General features: G+C 36.9%; 1 protein-coding gene across 6 annotated transcripts in view; it reads left to right on the forward strand.

The window, feature by feature from the left end:
- Nucleotides 1–21,490, forward strand: part of LOC139766126 (uncharacterized) — a 94,332-nt gene that overhangs the window by 12,767 nt on the left and 60,075 nt on the right. For 3 of the 6 annotated variants that reach the window (XM_071694354.1, XM_071694352.1, XM_071694351.1), the window contains 2 exons: nt 13,840–14,043; nt 14,319–14,345. In XM_071694354.1, the coding sequence (XP_071550455.1) occupies nt 13,840–14,043; nt 14,319–14,345 (231 nt within the window). The remainder of the gene's footprint in view (nt 1–13,839; nt 14,044–14,318; nt 14,346–21,490) is intronic. The other 3 variants (XM_071694356.1, XM_071694355.1, XM_071694353.1) reach the window with 2 other exon arrangements.

A 21,490-nucleotide genomic window follows, 5' to 3' on the forward strand; every position in this document is an offset into this window, starting at 1 on the left:
TTTAAATATCCTTTTACTCTTACATTATATACAGTAGTTGGTGGGGTACAATAGTTATTTAGGCTCTTGTTCCCCATCACCTTACAGTAATACAGCATTTGAAATGGCTGGTGGGGCATAATTGTTATCTAGGCCTTCGTTCCCCACCGCCTTACATGAGGACAAGTACGTGAGTGGTCTTAGGGGTAATCTTAACTCATGTAAGCTCCTCAGTAATGGCTGTCTTCATCTTTACAAGCCATAGTTAGTATAGTTCAGTGAAATATGTTTAGCACCATAAGAATGAGAATATAAATCATCAGAGATAATAGTTTTAAACCATAATTTTCTCACATATATACATATATATATATATGCATGATAGAATACTCCCTTATTGTATGGATGCACAACATTGAGGGTATAAAAAGTGATAAATAAGAGTGAAGAGGGGCAGTGACATAACCTTTTTGTCAGCATCTTGATTATCTTTGACCTGTATAATTGAAAGCTTGACCAAATGCATAACATATCACTTTGTTCATTGAAAATTTACACATCCTCAGCACACTGTGGTATATTGTATTGTCAAACATGTACATTGTGAAGTTAGTATTGACTTGGATTAGGTGCCACTGTACTGTGTAAGAAAGCAGTACCAGATAACAATTATTGGGCCTCATGTTTCATCTTGTGAGTTATTTATTTGATACCAACTGTTAATCCAACAATAATGATTAGAACAATTACCTAAGTATTTAGTGTACTTACTTAGCTGCTTTACTGTTGAGATAGTTGCCCTGTGCACACACCATTATAAGGGAAAAGATGAAAAAATAAAAGTTTTCTGAGTAAGGTTTGAAAATTTAGATGGATACAATGAATGATCAAATAACTTGAGGAAATAAGAAAGTTGTGAAAAAGGATATAAGCATGTTAGTACAGTTGTTTAGAGTTTAAGATCATTTAGTTGACATTAGGTGGAACTGAATTTAATGAGTAGTTAAAAAGATAGGTATATTTATGTATATAAACTGGCTGCCAGAAGCAGAAATTTATATGAAGAAAATTCCTGTTTATAATAACTTCATAGTTTCTCCTCTAGTTCAGCATAAACTACATGAAGAAAATTCTTCCATATGACAGCTTTATTTATGTACTTAACTTATAAATGTACTTAACTTTCTGAGGACCCCAGCTGTCCTTGTACATTTTTTGGTATAGAGGCCCTTGACGAACTTCTATGGATTTCTTCTTCCCACCCTCATTTGAATTTGAAGGCCACTTTATCTAGAGGTGTCTTATGTCACAAGCAACTGTAATCACCATTAAGAAAACTCCTTGAGTTACAGTTACCCATATGATATGCGAAATGTCCTACCTTGAAGGGCACTAGCTGTACTTGCATGGGTTGCCTATTCCCACCACCATTAAAACTGTATGGCATGCTGTATTAGTATCTAAAGGTGCTGTATGTCACTAGCAACTACAGGTAGCACCAGTAAAAATCGTAGTTCTCAGTTAATTACTTAATATGATGTGGAAAAGTAACAGCCTTGACCTACATCCCACACCAATTAGTGGCTAATTAGTGATAATCTTTGGGGCACTTATTATGTTGATAACAATTCTGTGGATGTTTAACTATAAGCAGTGGGACATTGTTTGATGTTTATCAGTAATCCATTGGTGATGGCAGAGAAAAGATGAAGCTGTACAAGTCAGTAACAAGTGCCAAGCTGAGCTCGTGCAGTGTGCCAGGTTTAAATATCTGTCCAGCGACTAATTTGGGTAATTTACCAGATTTTTCTCTTTTTTTTTCTTAACTTTACAAGACTTTCTGTTAATAAAACTAAAACATTTTTTGAATTTTCATAAACCTGGAGATCCTCCCTAAATTTCCTGGGCTGGGTAGGGTTAGCAAGGTACACACAAACAGTTACTAACTCACTCAAGGTCTCAGCAGCCACAGAACACCAGTTGATTTAGGAAAGGCTTGCTGGTGTAGTTTTTAACCTTTCAGTTATACATATGTCTGTGTATAAAGTCCATGCACAGGGCACCTACCAGCTCTTAATTTGACAACTGATGTGAAACTACAGTCAAGAAATAAATTTGAATCTAATCAGGGTTGTTTGTATTCCACTTTAGAGCATCAAAGGGCAGCTGGTGCAAAATGACAGACTTGCACAGTAGGTGAACAGGCCCCTCTGTAAATATAATTCCTTTTCATGACATACAGTACAGTACCTATGGACTCTTTTAGTAAACTAATACACTGTTAGTTTATTATCATATCTCTCACTTGTCATTGATCAACAGTATGCAACAACTTTCATTTATCTTTAGTGATGCAATTATGAGGATTAACTGTTTAGGGTGTACCTAGGTTTACATTTAGCATGGATTTTGTTATGAATATATTTCATAGTGTACTGACAAATGATGTCCAATATTAATACAGATTCTCAACCAGAATGATGAGAAGGTATTCATAGATTTTCTTTCTGTTCTTTTGAATTCATAGTCAAAGGTTAACAGTATACAATGAAATTAAGTGGATTGTCAAGCTTTTAGGTCACGAGGTCATGGATAATCAAGGCACTGTTGTACATTATTTTTTTATGACTGCAGGGTTTAAATTCTGTAGAAATTGACTATGGTGTATAGACAGTTGCTAGTATGAATTAGCAGACTATGCTTAAGGTATGTTAACCCCTCATGTAGTATTGATTATCAGGCATGAAGTATATAGAAAGTGTGTGCAGGTCATGTGTAGCTTATAGTTTACATACCTTTTAGTTTTGTTGAAGGAATGAAGTAGGGGTTTTACAGCTTGATAAAATCAAGTGATTTCATCCAACAATAAATGATTTGTCTTCAGTTTCATTTATTCTTTTCAGTGATAGGTATGCATAACTGATTCATTTTCAAATTCCAAGAGATTAAGTGACTTCATGAGATCCCTTTTTTGTTACACAGCTTAGATAAGTGTTCTGTACATAGTTGCTTACCAGCGCTTTGTTCTCCCAGCTTAATGTCCTGTATTATCTCTGTGCAGCCTTCTGATGACATTCTGTCCTGTCAATGGTGTTTATTTTTGTAATATTTTTTGTCTTTCAGTTGTTTGCAATAGTACACCTTGCACCCATTACATTTTACTATTACCTATTATTCCACTTTTATAATCTCTGAAACTAAATTTCCTATTATGGACTTTTCTGTTGTTGTTCGTCTGCATTCCAATTATTGAGTTCCTCTCATCAGGTATTGAATAATCATATTCTTTAAAGAGAATATGTAAATGAGTTTTCTTTTTCTTTTCGTACTGAATATTAAATGTTTTGGGTGAAGAGGAAGAATAAGCAGGGTTGTCCATGTTGTTACTTTCAGACATTTCAGTCAGAGGTCTTTCCACACTTCACTGCATTAGAAACCCAAAAGAAATGCTCATAATTTTTGCTAGTCAGGTTTGCAGTTTGATTTTTGTGCTATGCAAATAGATTCTCTGCCTTATGATCACACTGTATGTGAATACAGAGAGCATAATAACATATCAAAGAATTTAAAATGTGTCTAGAATTAGAAATAAGGAAATTTGAATCTTCGTGTCTTTTTTTTCTTTTTTTTTTGAATAGTAAAAACATACAGAAGACTGCTGTATTGGCTAATTCTGCAAGGTATAATCATAGATTATATATTTGGGAAGAAACAATCTGGACAGAAACAGTTGCTTGTGACTGCTGAAAAAGCCATGAATTTTGACAAATGACAGTATTAATAATCATTGCAAGAATTTGGCATGTAATTCAGTTGTATGATAGCCAAACTGACTTACAGAATTCTCAGACATATTTTGACCATCAAGGCTAACTCACTGACTCATGCATAATTTATTTATATTTATTATATTTTGTCGCTGTCTCCCACGTTAGCGAGGTAGTGCAAGAAAACAGATGAAAGAACGGCCCATCCCACCCACATACACATGTTTATACATACACATCCACACATGCACATTACATACCTATACATTTCAACATATACATATATGTACATACACAGGCATATACATAAATACACATGTACATAATTCATACTTGTTGCCTTCATTCATTCCCGTTGCCACCCCACCACACATGAAATGACAACCCCCTCCCTCTGCATGCGCGCGAGGTAGTGCTAGGAAAAGACAACAAAGGCCACATTCGTTCACTCTCAGTCTCCAGCTGTCATGTATAATGCACCGAAACCACAGCTCCCTTTCCAAATCCAGACCCCACAAAACTTTCCATGGTTTACCCCTGACGCTTCACATGCCCTGGTTCAACCCACTGACAGCACGTCGACCCCGATGTACCACATTGTTCCAATTCACTCTATTCCTTGCATGCCTTTCACCCTCCTGCATGTTCAGGCCTCGATCGCTCATAATCTTTTTCACTCCATCCTTCCACCTCCAATTTGGTCTCCCACTTCTTGTTCCCTCCACCTCTAACACATATATCCTCTTTGTCAGTCTTTCATCACTCATTCTCTCCATATGACCAAACCATTTCAATACACCCTCTTCTGCTTTCTCAACCACACTCTCTTTTATTACCACACATCTCTCTTACCCTTTCATTACTTACTCGATCAAAACCACCTCACACCACATATTGCCCTCAAACATCTCATTTCCAGCACATCTACCCTCCTCCGCACAACCCTATCTATAGCCCATGCCTTGCAACCATATAACATTGTTGGAACCATTATTCCTTCAAACATACCCATTTTTGCTTTCCAAGATAATGTTCTTGCCTTCCACACATTTTTCAATGCTCCCAGAACTTTCGCCCCCTCCCCCACCCTGTGACTCACTTCCGCTAATATGGTTCCATCCACTGCAAAATCCACTCCCAGATATCTAAAACACTTCACTTCCTCCAGTTTTTCTCCATTCAAACTTACCTCCCAATTGACTTCTCCCTCAACCCTACTGAACCTAATAACCTTGCTCTTATGCACATTTACTCTCAGCTTTCTTCTTTCACACACTTTACCAAACTCAGTTACCAGCTTCTGCAGTTTCTCACCTGAATCAGCCAACAGCACTGTATCAACAGCAGACAACAACTGACTGACTTCATAAGCCCTTTCATCCACAACAGACTGCATACTTGCCCCTCTCTCCAAAACTCTTGCATTCACCTCCTTAACAACCCCATCCATAAACAAATTAAACAACCATGGAGACATCACGCACCCCTACCGCAAACCGACATTCACTAAGAACCAATCACTTTCCTCTCTTCCTACTCGTACATGTGCCTTACATCCTTGATGAAAACTTTTCACTACTTCCAGCAACTTGCCTCCCACACCATATACTCTTAATACCTTCCACAGAGCATCTCTATCAACTCTACCATATGCCTTCTCCAGATCCATAAATGCTACATACAAATCCATTTGTTTTTCTAAGTATTTCTCACATACATTTTTCAAAGCAAACACCTGATCCATACATCCTCTACCACTTCTGAAACCACACTGCTCTTCCCCAATCTGATGTTCTGTAAATGCCTTCACCCTCTCAATCAATACCCTCCCATATAATTTCCCAGGAATACTCAACAAGCTTATACCTCTGTAATTTGAGCACTCACCTTTATCCCCTTTGCCTTTTAACAATGGCACTATGCATACATTCCGCCAATCCTCAGGTACTTCACCATGAGCCATACATACACTGAATATCCTCACCAACCAGTCAACAACATATTTACCCCCTTTTTTAATAAATTCCACTGCAATACCATCCAAACTCAACATCTTTCCAGCTTTCATCTTCCGCAAAGCTTTCACTACCTCTTCTCTGTTTACCAAATCATTCTCCCTAACCCTCTCACTTTGCACACCACCTCAACCAAAACACTCTATATCTGCCACTCTATCATCTAACACATTCAACAAACCTTCAAAATACTCACTCCATCTCCTCACATCACCAGTACTTGTTATTACCTCCCCATTAGCCCCCTTCACCGATGTTCCCATTTGTTCTCTTGTCTTACGCACTTTATTTACCTCCTTCCAAAACATCTTTTTATTCTCCCTAAGATTTAATGATACTCTCTCACCCCAACTCTCATTTGCCCTCTTTTTCACCTTTTGCACCTTTCTCTTGACCTCCTGCCTCTTTCTTTTATACATCTCCCAGTCATTTGCACTATTTCCCTGCAAAACTCGTCCAAATGCCTCTCTCTTCTCTTTCACTAATAATCTTACTTCTTCATCCCACCACTTACTACCCTTTCTAATCTGCCCATTTCCCACACTTCTCATGCCACAAGCATCTTTTGCGCAAGCCATCACTGCTTCCCTAAATACATCCCATTCCTCCCCCACTCCCCTTATGTCCTATCCTCTCACCTTTTTCCATTCTGCACTCAGTCTCTCCTGGAACTTCCTCACACAAGTCTCCTTCCCAAGCTCACTTACTCTCACCACTCTCTTAACCCAAACATTCTCTCTTCTTTTCTGAAAACCTTTACAAATCTTCACCTTCGCCTCCACAAGATGATGATCAGACATCTCTCCAGTTGCACCTCTCAGCACATTAACATCCAAAAGTCTCTCTTTCATGCACCTATCAATTCACACGTAATCCAATAACGCTCTCTGGCCATCTCTCCTACTTACATACATATACTTATGTATATCTCTCTTTGTAACCCAGGTATTCCCAATCACCAGTCCTTTTTCAGCACAAAAATCTACAAGCTCTTCACCATTTCCATTTACAACACTGAACACCCCATGTTTACCAATTATTCCCTCAACTGCCACATCACTCACCTTTGCATTCAAATCACCCATCACTATAACCCGGTCTCGTGCATCAAAACTGCTAACACACTCAGCTACTCCCAAAACACTTATCTCTCATGATCTCTCTTTCTTTTCATGCCCAGGTGCATAGGCCCCAATAATCACCCATCTCTTTCCATCCACTTTCAGTTTTACCCATATCAATCCAGAGTTTACTTTCTTATACTCTATCACATACTCCCACCACTCCTGTTTCAGGAGTAGTGCTACTCCTTCCTTTGCTCTTGTCCTTTCAAAACCCCTGATTTTACTCCCAAAACATTCCCAAATCACTCTTCCCCTTTACCCTTGAGCTTCGTTTCACTCAGAGCCAAAACATCCAAGTTCCTTTCCTCAAACTTACTACCTATCTCTCCTTTTTTCTCATCTTTTTTCTCATACATAATATGATGATGTTTACTGTTACTGATATAATTGGGAAAACATGCAACTGATTTACAGAATTCTTAGACATATTTTGACCATGAAGTCTAACTGACTGACTTAAACATAATGTGTTGAGGTTTACAGTTACTGATATAATTGGGAAAACGTTTGCATGTGACTCTCTCTTTTTGTAGGAATTAGCATATCTGATAAAAAAAATAGAAATTTAAGATATAAAGTGTTGAAAGAGAACATTATGTGGAAGGTAAGGTGGTTTGATTAAGTAAGTAATAAAACTGTAAGAGAGATGTGTTGTAATAGTAAAAGTGTGGTTGAGAGAGCAGAAGAGGGTGTGCTGAAATGGTGTGAACATATGGAGAGACTTAGTGAGGAAAGGTTGACAAAGAGGATATATGTGTCAGAGGTGGAGGGAACAAGGAAAAGCAGGACATGAAATTGGAGGTGGAAGGATGGAATTGTAAAAGATTTTGAGCGATTGGGGCCTGGACATGCAGGAGGGTGAGAGGCGTGCGAGGAATAGAGTGAATTGGAATCATGTGGTGTATTGGGGTCAACGTGCTGTCAGTGGACTGAACCAGGGCATGTGAAACGTCTGGGGTAAACCACAGAAAGGTCTGTGGGGCCTGGATGTAGATAGGGATCTGTGAATCCATGGGGAAATGAAACATAATTTCTCAAATGCACTTTCATGTAATATATATGTACATACATACCCTAGGTTAATCCAGGAACCAGTTTACTCATGTGCCTTTAGAGGAGGATGTACGGCTGGGTAGACTGTGGACTGAGTGCCATGAACAGGATTCAGACCTATGCTGGATTGACCCTGGATGGCCTGTGAAGGTGTCAAGGTCAGCATTGTTGACCATTATGCCATGGAGGTCCAATAAAAGAAGCCCAAAGATATGATTAAGAAGGTCTAACGAAGAGCATTGAAAATGGGCCAACTTAGAGGGGAAGAAAGGGTGACCTAAAAACAGTCTTTTAAATTCCATTAATCAATTGGGTAATGTTGATAGTAAACAGTTCTTCATGGGACGTTGCACCATAGTTACCAGATGCCATGATCAGAAGCTGAGAAAGAGGCTGGTAAGGAAGGCTGTAAAGAAATGCTGGGAAGGGTAGTTGATGGTTGTAATGTTTTAAGCATGGATGCAATGAATGTTGGCTGTCTACAAAGATTTAAGTCTTCTGAATGGCATTTAAAGTACTAAAGATGGACCCCATGGCTGTAAAACTCCCTCTCCATATGCATCCTGCTGAAGGCAAGAACTAGAATATGCTGCACAGGTATGGTCAGTGCACCTAAAGAAATGCAAAGAGGAAAGAACAATGATGGTACAAAAACTGAAAAAGCTTAGTTACAGGGATTGGCCTTAGGCCTTAAATTTGCCAACCTAGGAAGAAAAGTGAGGGATGACCTAATCACATCCCATACATTTTTAAACCAGACTGATGTAGATCGTGAAAGTTCTTCAAGAGATGTAGGGATTGAACATTTAATGTGAATAAAAAACTTGTTAAAAAGTCTGTAAAGAAGTCGTCTTATAGTATAAGTGTGGTGGTTGAGTATAGTAAACCAAATAAGGAAAGCACATGAGGTTTAAAAGGTTGTTCAATCAAGGAAGATGTACAGAAGATGGGGCACCATGAGTGTAAACCCCCCCCCCCCCGCAATACATTAAAGTTGGTAATTACACAACCTTTTTTGACTTAGGTAGAGAAATGGTAGCATACATATAGAGATGTGAAAACTTAAGTGCCTTGATGTTTTTAATTTTAAACCCTTGTCTTCCACATATTTTTTTTTTTGAGTGCACAGCTATATTATATTCAACTATGTATAGGATCTTTGTAAATGAGTGATTATGATTCTAGGTTAGAGATGTTAATGTTATATGGAATTTTGATTTTTATATATATATATATATATTTATACATACAGTATTTATATTTATACATGAGAGGTTAATTACCATAGCGTATTTCCCCCTCCCTGCCAGCGTCATGGTCATTGAGGAGATACTGCATTGCCCCTTTTTAGGAGAGTTTGATTATGTCTGCACGACCTCTAATGCTCGTTTTCTTTTCCCTTTTAGTATGCTCACTAGAAAACCTGCCATGCCCTCCTAGCATACTTTGTAATATTTTAGAGTATCAAAGTAAGTTTAGGTCCAGTTGTTCCATGGTTATTATGTTGCTCAGACTTGCATGCTCTTTATTATTTATCTTTATTTTATTATTTAGATTTGTTACAACCTATGGAACACTGGTCTTATGATATTTGATTGACATTAATCATTTCTATATGCATTTTGCTGTTGAGATATCCTGTAAAGAGTAATTGAAAGCTTTATGATTATGTTTTATAGAGTAATGCCTGAGTTTTTATTAGAGCTAAAATGGCAAGAACCTAAGTACAGTCAGCTTTAACTGCCTGAAACTTCTGAAGATGAATATTCAGTTTTGTTTACTCACCAAAAGATCCAAATATTCATTTCAGAAAGGATTCATAGAGGTAACACTGACAGCCCAAATAAATCATCTTTTAAATTATTTAATCTACATCCATGAAATGTTGCCTCTTAGTTGAAATTACTGTATTGAATCAGAACTAGTCTATTCCATCTTGAATTTGAGATCAGATACAGGTCTCCCCCACTTTAAATGAGGAATGCATTCGAGGAAAATGGCTCTCAAAGCAAATTTAAATAAAGTGAATAATTTTCAGTATACAGGTGCACCACGAATTTCCGGCAACTGATGGTTCAGCACCTCCTTTAGTCCGGACAAAATTACGTGAGGGAACTTGAAATTACTGCGGCAACCAGACTAGTTTATTGGGCGGCCACTGTACTTGGTGGTGATACCGCAATTCTGTGAGATTCTTGGCGTATTTTGCTTAAATTTAACCCTAGCTATGGCTTCTAAGACATATGAGAGTGTCACTCGTGGTGTCAGACGTAAACACCTGTCCATATCGATCCAAGATAAAGTTGAACTGTTGAAAAAAAAAGGGATCATGGTGTTTCAGTGCATAAGCTGTGTGACATCTACAGTACTGGTTCATCAACTGTTTATGATATAAAGAAGCAAAGGGAGAAAATATTGAAATTCTATGCAGACAGCAATTCCAAGAAGCAAATGATGATTAGAAAAACATGAAAGATGGTAAGAGTACTGAGCACGATTGAGTGGTGATGGAATGGTTTCGACAGCATTGCAGTGATGGAGTGGACTTGTCAGGTAGCATGATAATGGACCTGGCTAAGTTGTTCCATAAAGAACTTGAATTACAACATGAGCGTGACTAGTGAAGGATGGATTCAAAGATTCAGAAAGCGTCATGGAATTTCCATGAATAAAGTGGGTGGAGAAAGGCAGTCTGCAGACCGTGAAGGAGCTGCCAGTTATGTGGACAAATTTGTGAAACTCATAGCTGATGGGCACTCCAGTCCTGAGCAGGTGTATAATGTATTTTTTTTTCGTTATTATTCTTTGTCGCTGTCTCCCACGTTAGTGAGGTAGTGCAAGGAGACAGAGGAAAGAATGGCCCAACTCACACATATACATACCTGTACATTTCAACGTATACATATATATACATACACAGACATATACATATTTGCACATGTACATAATTCATACTTGCTGCCTTCATTCATTCCCATCGCCACCCCACCACACATGAAATGACAACCCCCTCCCCCCGCATGCACACGAGGTAGTGCTAGGAAAAGACAATAAAGGCCACATTCGTTCGCACTCAGTCTCTACCTGTCATGTATAATGCACCAAAACCACATCTCCCTTTCCACATCCAGGGCCCACTAAACTTTCCGCGGTTTACTCCAGATGCTTCACATGCCCTGGTTCATTTATTTAATATTCATTTATTATTTGTTTAATTTAAATTTCTAGCAGTCTTTGGTATACTTTAGACACATGGGAGATATATAATTAGTGAGTTACAGGTGTGTTGATGAATTATTATTACGTGACCACAGTTGGTCTGGCAAAATAGTTAATCCGGCAAGGCGTTGGAACCAAGAGTGCTGAAAAATTAGTGATGTACCTGTACTAATGGAAATATGTTTCACACTCTGTGTGAGGCCCAATACTGGACACTGTTTTCACATTAACTAACAAAACAAACACAAATATTACAGAAATCAGTGTTAAGTACAGTAATATAAAAATCAGTATATGTACTGTATAAATGAATACTCAGCTTCTTTCTCTGGAGAAATTAGTCCTGTACATCAGTTGGAGTTTGATAATTGTGTGGTAAGCACCCAAATAGGTTATATATCTGTCAGCTTTCTGCTTACCTGCCAGCCTTTTGTACTGGATAAATATAATCTGGTCTCTCTTTTAACTTCTGAGACTGTGACCCTACTAACCATTCAAATTTCAGAACCTGTGTTAAAAGTTTTCTACTTGAACAAGTACTTTCAGCAGCATTCCCCAAGCCCTCTATGGAAGACACCCAGCTTAGGTTTTGAACAGAGATGCTGACACTGTTCTCGACAAATTATTTAAATTTGAACCATACCATTTTATCAAATTGTTGGTGTTAAAAACTATATCATTTAACTTCAGATTCATTTAAGGCAAACTTGTTTAAAGTTGGGGAAACTTTTGGGTTTCATTTACCTGGAAACTACACTACATAGAATAGAAAATTATGGATAATGATACTAAAGATTGAAAAATGAAAAACAAATTTGATATTTGGATTTGAGTAAGACAGTTGTCAAGGAGCTAGATGATTTTTTTTCATCAGATAACTTTAATGTCTTTCTTGATAATTGACAACTATCAATATTGTTAAAGATGAGCATTAATCTCACTCACCTCGGTATCAGCTATCGTCATTGATATTTCAAACAAATTTTTAATGAAAGCCATAAATTTAAGGATAGTAGATGTAGTTGTTCTGTCCTTTGACTCATAGGTAGTTCCCCTTTATGATTATGGGGCTAGATTATAGGGCTAATGTAATCTAACTCCCTCCTCCCAAAAAATGGTCAAAATTCCCATACAGAAAATAGAAACTGAAAATTATAATTGAAATCATAAAGATGTCAAAGTGAACATCTGGCAAGTGTGTAAGCCACTTGGTATTGATTCAAGACAGAAAATCTTTAGTAATGTTAAAAGTGGAATTTAAATATTTGTAAACATAAGTAATCTACCCATAATCAAAAAATTTTTTGCAATATTCTTTTCAGTTTGTTTTGGCATAGTATTTTATAAGGAATGAAATTACAGTAGTTGATATCTTGGAAGGATGAAATATTTGACAAATTTCATTCTACTACTTACATCAACAATAGATGAAAAATTGCTGCCTGTTAAATATGGCCAGTTTAGGAAACATGATATGTTTTATAAATCTGAGACAGTATGCCTGGACTATCCATCAAAAAATGCATTATGCTATTCTCATGACATGCATATGTATCAGTAAATAAAGCAATGATTGATACTTGAATTATGAAGAAAAATTGTTGCATTGCATGAACCAGGCTCTGGAAATCATAAACCATTAAAGAACCATGTACATATTAATGAATTACGTAGAAACACTGAGGCCTGATGTATTCTCTGTAATTTGTTGCATAAGTTTACTGTACATAATGATTGTAACTAGCTTTTCTCTTCATTGCTTACTTTTTGATGGTTAAGAAATTTATCTACAAAAATTTCCTGTTGCTCATCAACTTTTACTTACATAACTTCATTTCAGAGCATAATGTTGGAATTATGCACTGATATGGATGTTTTTTGAAACAAATTTAAACAACAGGCACATTGCATAACCCTTGTGATAAGTGGAGAAATGGTTAATGGTTCAACTTCAGCTCAGTGTTCATGCTGAGATTCCTTAAGTCAGTTAAATTCAGTTATATATTATTTTATACATACATTTAATTTTTTTCAGAATGAAATCCTGCCATTTAGATTTTGTTATAAAACTTTGCTTCATTGATTTTTTATATTGTGGTCTTGTTAAAAGCACTGCATGTGATGAAGAATGCTCAAAACAATATAACTATGGTGTAGTCGAAATAGTCGTACACAGAAGGTTTTGTTTGTTTAGAAAATAGAATTTTCGATCTTTTTTTTTTTCTATTGTAGCCATGTATTGACATAATACAATGATACATGACATATCTTTCTAAATGTTAATTTTTTTAGAACTATTAAAAGTTTCTGTACAGTTATTGACATATATTATGTAAAAAGTTGTTTCATTAGGTACAGTATATGCTTTTATAGACCAATGGTCAGAATATCCATATTTGAAATTATATATAGACATACATGTATATACATATATTAACTTTTGTTTTATTTTTATATGATATTCTGAATAAAACAGTATGGTTTAGTAAGTCTACAGTGGCCATTCTATATTAAAGATTAATCATTAAATACAAATACTGAAAGTGCCTACTAATTTTGATATTTTGTAACAGTAATTCAAAGAGTAAGGGATTTATTGTTCTGTTTGCTTATTTTTAAACTGGAATTGAAATCTAATTTTCTTTTGTTTGTCACAAATTAATTAACAAGTTTCACTTGCAGTACCAGCTGATGGTGTGAAGGGTAAGACGTGGGGACCCAGCACAGCACATCAGAAGGAGCGAGGCCACATCATTCCTCAGCAGCACGACAACCAAAAACGATGGAGTAAGTCTGCGCCCAATCTAGAGAAAACCCTACGGCCCCTTCCATATACTGCCACCATGTCGGGGCTCAACCAGATTACTGCCTATGGTCCAGAGATTGGTAAGTTAAGAGTGGGTGATTATGGAAAGACTCGAGCAGATGGCTGCAAATGATCCAATGATTGTCAAGTCAGGATGACTATGACGCTTCTGTAAAATCTCTGCTCATGAATCAAAATAAGATAGAACAAAATAAATGCATCTGATTGACTGGATTGTAGCAACTAAGATTCATGGTTGCTTGGCTGTTCCATGGACTGTTGGCAATATCACTGAGGCAGAAGAGATCTGGACCAAGGAATGTAAATCTTAATAGCGTTCCTCTCTACTTTCAAGCTGGCAATGGATATTACTACATGCCAGGTACAGTAAACTAGAATTCTGATGTAGTATTTATTCTGAATGTTGGCACCCAACTTTGCCATGGTTGATTTGTTTTCTTTTCAGATGCTTTTAAAAAGTTAGACATAAGAAATGATGTTGATGTCATCAGAATCATGCATAGTTTTGGCTGTAACAGAATGTGAGAAGCTTAACCATGCAGTGGAACTTGGGTCATTAGACATGTCCGTGAAATTTAAAAATTACATGGATACGAAAATGATGATTTTTAGTTTCTATGGACTGACAGGTTCTCACTTTTACTACTTCTTAGTAACTTTAAGTTTATGACCAGGGAATTAACATATAGATATGGTAGTTGTATTGGAGAAGAGAGGGACGAGAGGGGTCAGTGTGTACTATGTGGTTGTGAATGAGCACATAATGTTGAGTTAACAGGATTTTGAATTTTCAGTTGGAAGTATTCAGAGTATGGTTAGTAATATGCAGGTAGAGATATCAGAGTGAGATTCAAGGCAAACACATTAACAGAGCATTAAGAGGCATTGTTGATAGAAGAAATGTTAACCTTCACACGACATAAAATTTTGTGTGGTCAACATTTATTTCATGTTTGTGGTCTGAATGTCCAACAAAGCAGAATTAAAAGTGCATATATATATATACAACTGAATATAGTTAAAGAATTAAGGAAGTTAGTGGATGAGAAGAACATTTGGAAGAATTTCTTCTTAGATCTGAAGGCATTGGTGACTGGAAGGTGAGAGTTAAAGAAGATAAGTCTAGGGCGATGGGTGGAATAATGGACACGAAGGAAACCAAAGGGAAAATATTGAAACCAAAAATCTTTGGAGTATGATAAACCACAATGGAGGAATGTTAATTGGGAAGAAAGGTGTATTTGTAAAATAAGCATGTCCTAGATAATGTTGGAAGATTGCTTTAGAATGAGTGAAGATTATGAGAAGGGCAGAAAGTACTATATGGAATAGATAAAAAGTGATGAGATAAAAGATATTGGTTTGATGGGAAAGTGCCAGATAGTTATGTGGAGAGTAAACCTTTATAAAGGAGACAAGAAGACCAATAATATTACTGAAAAATGAAATGGCAGATGTAAATGGGTTTTTGAGAAGGATGGTGAAGATTGATGGTGAACATGCAAATGAACGGATATGGAAAGTGAATGTGACACCACAGAAGAATGGCAAGGTACCAAATGGTAGAATTGAGACAGTTGTAATCTTACACTGAAAAAGAAAGGAAAAAAAGGAATAATTGTATTGAACACATTACTGAGAAAGAAATCTTGATAGAGTTCATGAAATGTATGGTAGGATTGTAATGGACTGCAAAGAACAGATTATTGAACCTCTTGTTGCATATTAGAGGTGAAAGAGTAAGCATGGACCAGACTTTTCCAAATGTTTCATAGAATAAGCAACAGAGGGAAAGGAGAGAGTGTTACATCTTTTGGAAAATATTTTGAAAAGGCCTCTGATAAGATCAGTAGAGAAAAAAAGAGAAATTTGATATTCACATGGTTGATTAGTATGTGATATGAGAATGACATGGGGAGAATATGGATGGTAGAACCTCACATGTTGTGAGATGGAAATCATTATTATTGTGTGCCGACAATAGTGATGTTAGATGACGCAGTAGAGGGGTTGGGGAGAAATTGCTTTAGAGAAGTGTGTAAAAGGATGTTGAAAGTAAAATCAAATAAAAGTAGGCCATTCATTTAGAAAGAAGTATATTACATCATATAGTATTAGTTTGAGTGGGAAAGAACTGGAAGATATAGAGGGGTATCATTATTTAGGAATGATGACTGTTAATATTAGAACAAAAATTTGTAAGAGTTAACAGGAAAAGAGCTTTAAGTACATTGAGAGCTTTGTTGCATTAGAAGTTGTCTAGAAAGGGTGTGGGAAGCCTCTGCATTAAGTGCCCGTCCCCTCTCCTATGTTTAGAAACGAGTCTGGTTTCCCAAGGTGATGATAGGTTAGAACAGTTAAGGTGGATAATCTAATAGGTATTTAGAGGTTTAGTGGAAAAAGAATGAAGAAATATGGTGTGAAGTCATTAAATGGGTACATGGGTGGAAACAAACAACTTGGAGAAAGTCTAGCATATAAGAGGGGGATGAAGTTTAATTTGGTTGAAAGTTCAATAGGAAGAGATTGACATATTCTATGAATCAGTTGTTGAGTGCTAATAGGTAAAATGGGAATTTGAGGAGAATGACTATTTGTTCTTTGCTATGGAGGTGTACTATGTTTGAATGTGTGCGCTTCATCTACCATGCATGAATGGATGCGCATTTAAGATTGATTATAGGAAGATGGATAGGTATAAAGTGGTGTTTTTGAAAGGGTAAAACAGCAAATTAGGAAATGAGAGGGAGGTACAGAACTGCATGAGTGATATAGCATTGAGGTTTATACAGAAATGTTGAAGTGATTAAAAGATTGCACTTAGTTGAAGTGAATTGGGGTAATTAAGAGAAGGCAGAGTTAAAGTATAAAGTTTAAAGAATTTCATGTGTGAGAGAGAATTACTCTTGTTGAGAACTTGAGATGCGTATAAGTAATGGAATATTGTGAAGATTTTGCTTGATCCATTCTTTTTTATGAAGCAAAAGAAAGCATCTGCTGTGTAAATCAGTTGCCTTTATCCAAGAATATGAACTGTTTTGTGTTCAAGAGAAGCACTGGGTAGTAGGGTGATTATATGACATGAAAAATAGTAAAATACAGAAAAAGATCAATTTTGTTAAGATTTTTGTGGCTGTTGGTTTGTTACAGGGCAGTTAGCTGTGATGGCAGCTCCCTTTTTCTGTATGTATCTATATAGCAGAAGTCAGGGAATGCATGTCATGAATTGTACATGGTGAATAATTACAAATAAAGAATTCTTTGGGAAGGGAGGTGACTGTGGGGAAACTTTTTTAAGAATCAGAAACCTTAGAAAATTTTGTATAGAGAGAATTCTTGAAAAGGTACTATAGTGGGGACACTAAAATGTGAGAATGAAGCCAGCTGAGAAACGGTGTGTAACTGACAACTCTATCACCAAAAATCAGAAAAGCGAACAGATGATCACAATTGGCTGTGAAATATGTAACGTAGAAGGGAACAATAGATGGGATATAGCAATCTCTTAAGTATGAGAAGAAAGAATGCCAGAGGATTGTTTGATAATTTTTCATTCTCACTAATCTTTTCACTGCCTAACTATATTTCATATCTCATTCCACCACCACCCCTTAAGACATCATTATGTCCCTCATAGTATGTAGCTCTCTCATCAAACATAAACTTCAGGTTCCTTTAGAGAATCTTATAGATCAGTGTACACAACCCTTAACACAATATCACCCCCATACAAAAATGGCCCTAACTGCACCATCCTATCAGGTTTTACAGGTCAGTCTTCTCTGATTATAACACCTGTACATAAATCCATTACTACTTCACGTGCAAAAACTTTGATTAATATAGAAACACAATACTTCCCTCATAACCCGAAGTTTACCTCCACACCTCAAATTTGTTCAGACGCTTGATCAAGGAAACTCGGGATTTTTAATCCCACTCTTCTGGCAGAGCCCAATCATACAAACTCTTTTTTTATCATCAAGTGGACATAACCTGTAAGTCAGTCATCAAATGGAAATAACCCCTGAGTCATTCACACATATCTTTATACATTTTTTTTTCTACATTGTATTTATTTTTTTTTTATTTTGCTTTGTCGCTGTCTCCCGCGTTTGCGAGGTAGCGCAAGGAAACAGACGAAAGAAATGGCCCAACCCACCCCCATACACATGTATATACACACACGTCCACACACACAAATATACATACCTATGCATCTCAATGTACACATATATATACACACACAGACACATACATATATACCCATGCACACAATTCACAGTTCTGCCTTTATTCATTCCCATCACCACCTCGCCACACATGGAATACCATCCCCCTCCCCCTCATGTGTGCGGGGTAGCGCTAGGAAAAGACAACAAAGGCCTCATTCGTTCACACTCAGTCTCTAGCTGTCATGCAATAATGCCCGAAACCACAGCTCCCTTTCCACATCCAGGCCCCACCCAGCTTTCCATGGTTTACCCCAGACGCTTCACATGCCCTGATTCAATCCACTGACAGCACGTCAACCCCAGTATACCGCATCGATCCAATTCACTCTATTCCTTGCCCGCCTTTCACCCTCTTGCATGTTCAGGCCCCGATCACTAAAAATCTTTTTCACTCCATCTTTCCACCTCCAATTTGGTCTCCCACTTCTCCTCGTTCCCTCCACCTCCGACACATATATCCTCTTGGTCAATCTTTCCTCACTCATTCTCTCCATGTGCCCAAACCATTTCAAAACACCCTCTTCTGCTCTCTCAACCACGCTCTTTTTATTTCCACACATCTCTCTTACCCTTACATTACTTACTCAATCAAACCACCTCACACCACACATTGTCCTCAAACATCTCATTTCCAGCACATCCACCTTCCTGTGCACAACTCTATCCATAGCCCACGCCTCGCAACCATACAACATTGTTGGAACCACTATTCCTTCAAACATACCCATTTTTGCTTTCCGAGATAATGTTCTCGACTTCCACACATTCTTCAAGGCTCCCAGGATTTTCGCCCCCTCCCCCACCCTATGATTCACTTCCGCTTCCATGGTTCCATCCGCTACCAGATCCACTCCCAGATATGTAAAACACTTTACTTCCTCCAGTTTTTCTCCATTCAAACTTACCTCCCAATTGACTTGACCCTCAACCCTACTGTACCTAATAACATTGCTCTTATTCACATTTACTCTTAACTTTCTTCTTTCACACACTTTACCAAACTCATTCACTAGCTTCTGCAGTATCTCCCATGAATCAGCCACCAGCGCTGTATTATCAGCGAACAACAACTGATTCACTTCCCAAGCTCTCTCATCCACAACAGACTTCATTCTTGCCCCTCTTTCCAAAACTCTTGCATTCACCTCCCTAACAACCCCATCCATAAACAAATTAAACAACTATGGAGACATCACACACCCCTGCCGCAAACCTACATTTACTGAGAACCAATCACTTTCCTCTCTTCCTACACGTACACATGCCTTACATCCTTGATAAAAACTTTTCACTGCTTCTAACAACTTGCCACCCACACCATATATCCTTCATACCTTCCACAGAGCATCTCTATCAGCTCTATCATATGCCTTCTCCAGATCCATAAATGCTACATACAAATCCATTTTTTTTTTTACATTGTAACCTAGTTATAAATTTTATTTGTACATTTTAACCTAGTTATACATTTTATTTGTACATTTTAACCTAGTAACATTCTTCCAACAACTAAAACATTTCATACATTTCATAATTATTCACATGGTACATAAAACTGACATAACATGCAAGATTCATTCAACCTTCCACTTCTGTTTACGAGTCATAAACTTAGTGCAGTCGTTCTGTCATTTTGTAATGTTTTCTCACCAATCATTATCTTCTGTTTATTTCCGATAGAGGAAAAGCATAGTACCTTTTACATTGGTCATGTCCCTTTGTTATTTGGGCACAGTGTGCAGAATTTTTAATGAGGACAATCTAACACAGAATTACAGAAATTCGAATTGCTGAAATTTTCATACTAAATAGAGGCATCAGGTGAGACTGTTTTATAGTTTCACTTGTGAGCACAAGATTCCTCCTATGGTATCTGCATCTTTCTCATGCAAGACATTCAGCCTACAAAACTATGCACCTCCTCTCTCAAGTCACTGCTGTTGATCCTTTGGATTCTGTAATTACCTGTCATCCATAGCACTTTAAAAGAAAATAGCCAATTAATTGTTACTTATGCTAAGAGTATTGTTAAGTGAAATATATAAAAATGAAAATGAAGGTCAACATGATAATTTATGTGATAGATGTATGGACATTGTCTTCTGTTAAAGGCAGAAAATTCTTTTTCTTGCTCACTATATGTGGTAATAGAACTTTGAAGACAGAAAAATGATGTGTCTGCTTCCTGTAATAATTCTGCAAGTGATCACACAAAAACTAACCATTATGACAAATTATGCTCTCATTATGATAATTGAAAACATTAGCAGTCAGTAGATAGGCACAAGCATCAGTGAAGCATATGTAATACAGTGTGGATAGCAAGGCTAAAGATGCTGGCTTATGATTGTACTTAGAACCCTCCCAGAGTGGGAAAGTTTATATTTCGTATTGATTGGTAGTTGTTGGAGATTTGGTAATATTATGGCTATTATTGAAAAATTAATTTCATGGTTCCCTTGTAATGCTTGTTAGCTAATATACTTTGGTCTAAACCATCTTGGGTATTATTAACTATTTTACCATAGAAAGCCAATAATTTCATGGTTCCCTTGTAATGCTTGTTAGCTAATATACTTTGGTCTAAACCATCTTGGGTATTATTAACTATTTTACCACAGAAAGCCAATAATTTAGTTACAGTTGAACTCTTGTTGTGATGATTGCAAATGATGGTAATGTCACTGTTATGATTATTTTTCTTATAGGAAAAGAGTATTACGCACTCAGAGCAAAAAGAACACATTATGATGTTCTTATCCAGTCAAAGCAACTGGATCCTAACTTGGAAAGTCCATCTACTCTTAACAAAGTCTTGATACTGTATATAGACAATATTTGTCTTACATGGACCATCTAGTCACGGTCCTTGAAAACAGTTGAAACTTTTCATCAAGCCATTATCTTCCCAAAGTCAGGGTCACCTTATGATCTGAATACCAGTTATTCATTAAAAAAAGTCATGTACATAGTCATTGTTAAGTCATGTGTCCCAGAATACTACAGTCATATGGGCATCATACTACTGAATGTTGAAAAATTTCTCATATTTCATACCAGACACCAGGAAGACTCTGTCTGTCGCTTTGCTGTAAGATTATCTTGTCAAAACAGCCATAGGTGCTCATCAAATGTTTTCAGTTGATAAATTCTTACATTTCAAGAAGAAATTTACAAGATCTGAGGATATATATTGTATGGTAACCCCAGGACTGAAAAGAATTATGAAAAAAGATATCTTTATCATTACTCCATTCTCAATTCACTTGGA

The sequence above is a fragment of the Panulirus ornatus genome, chromosome 57 (genome assembly GCF_036320965.1).
Source record: "Panulirus ornatus isolate Po-2019 chromosome 57, ASM3632096v1, whole genome shotgun sequence".
Lineage (NCBI taxonomy): Eukaryota > Metazoa > Arthropoda > Malacostraca > Decapoda > Palinuridae > Panulirus > Panulirus ornatus.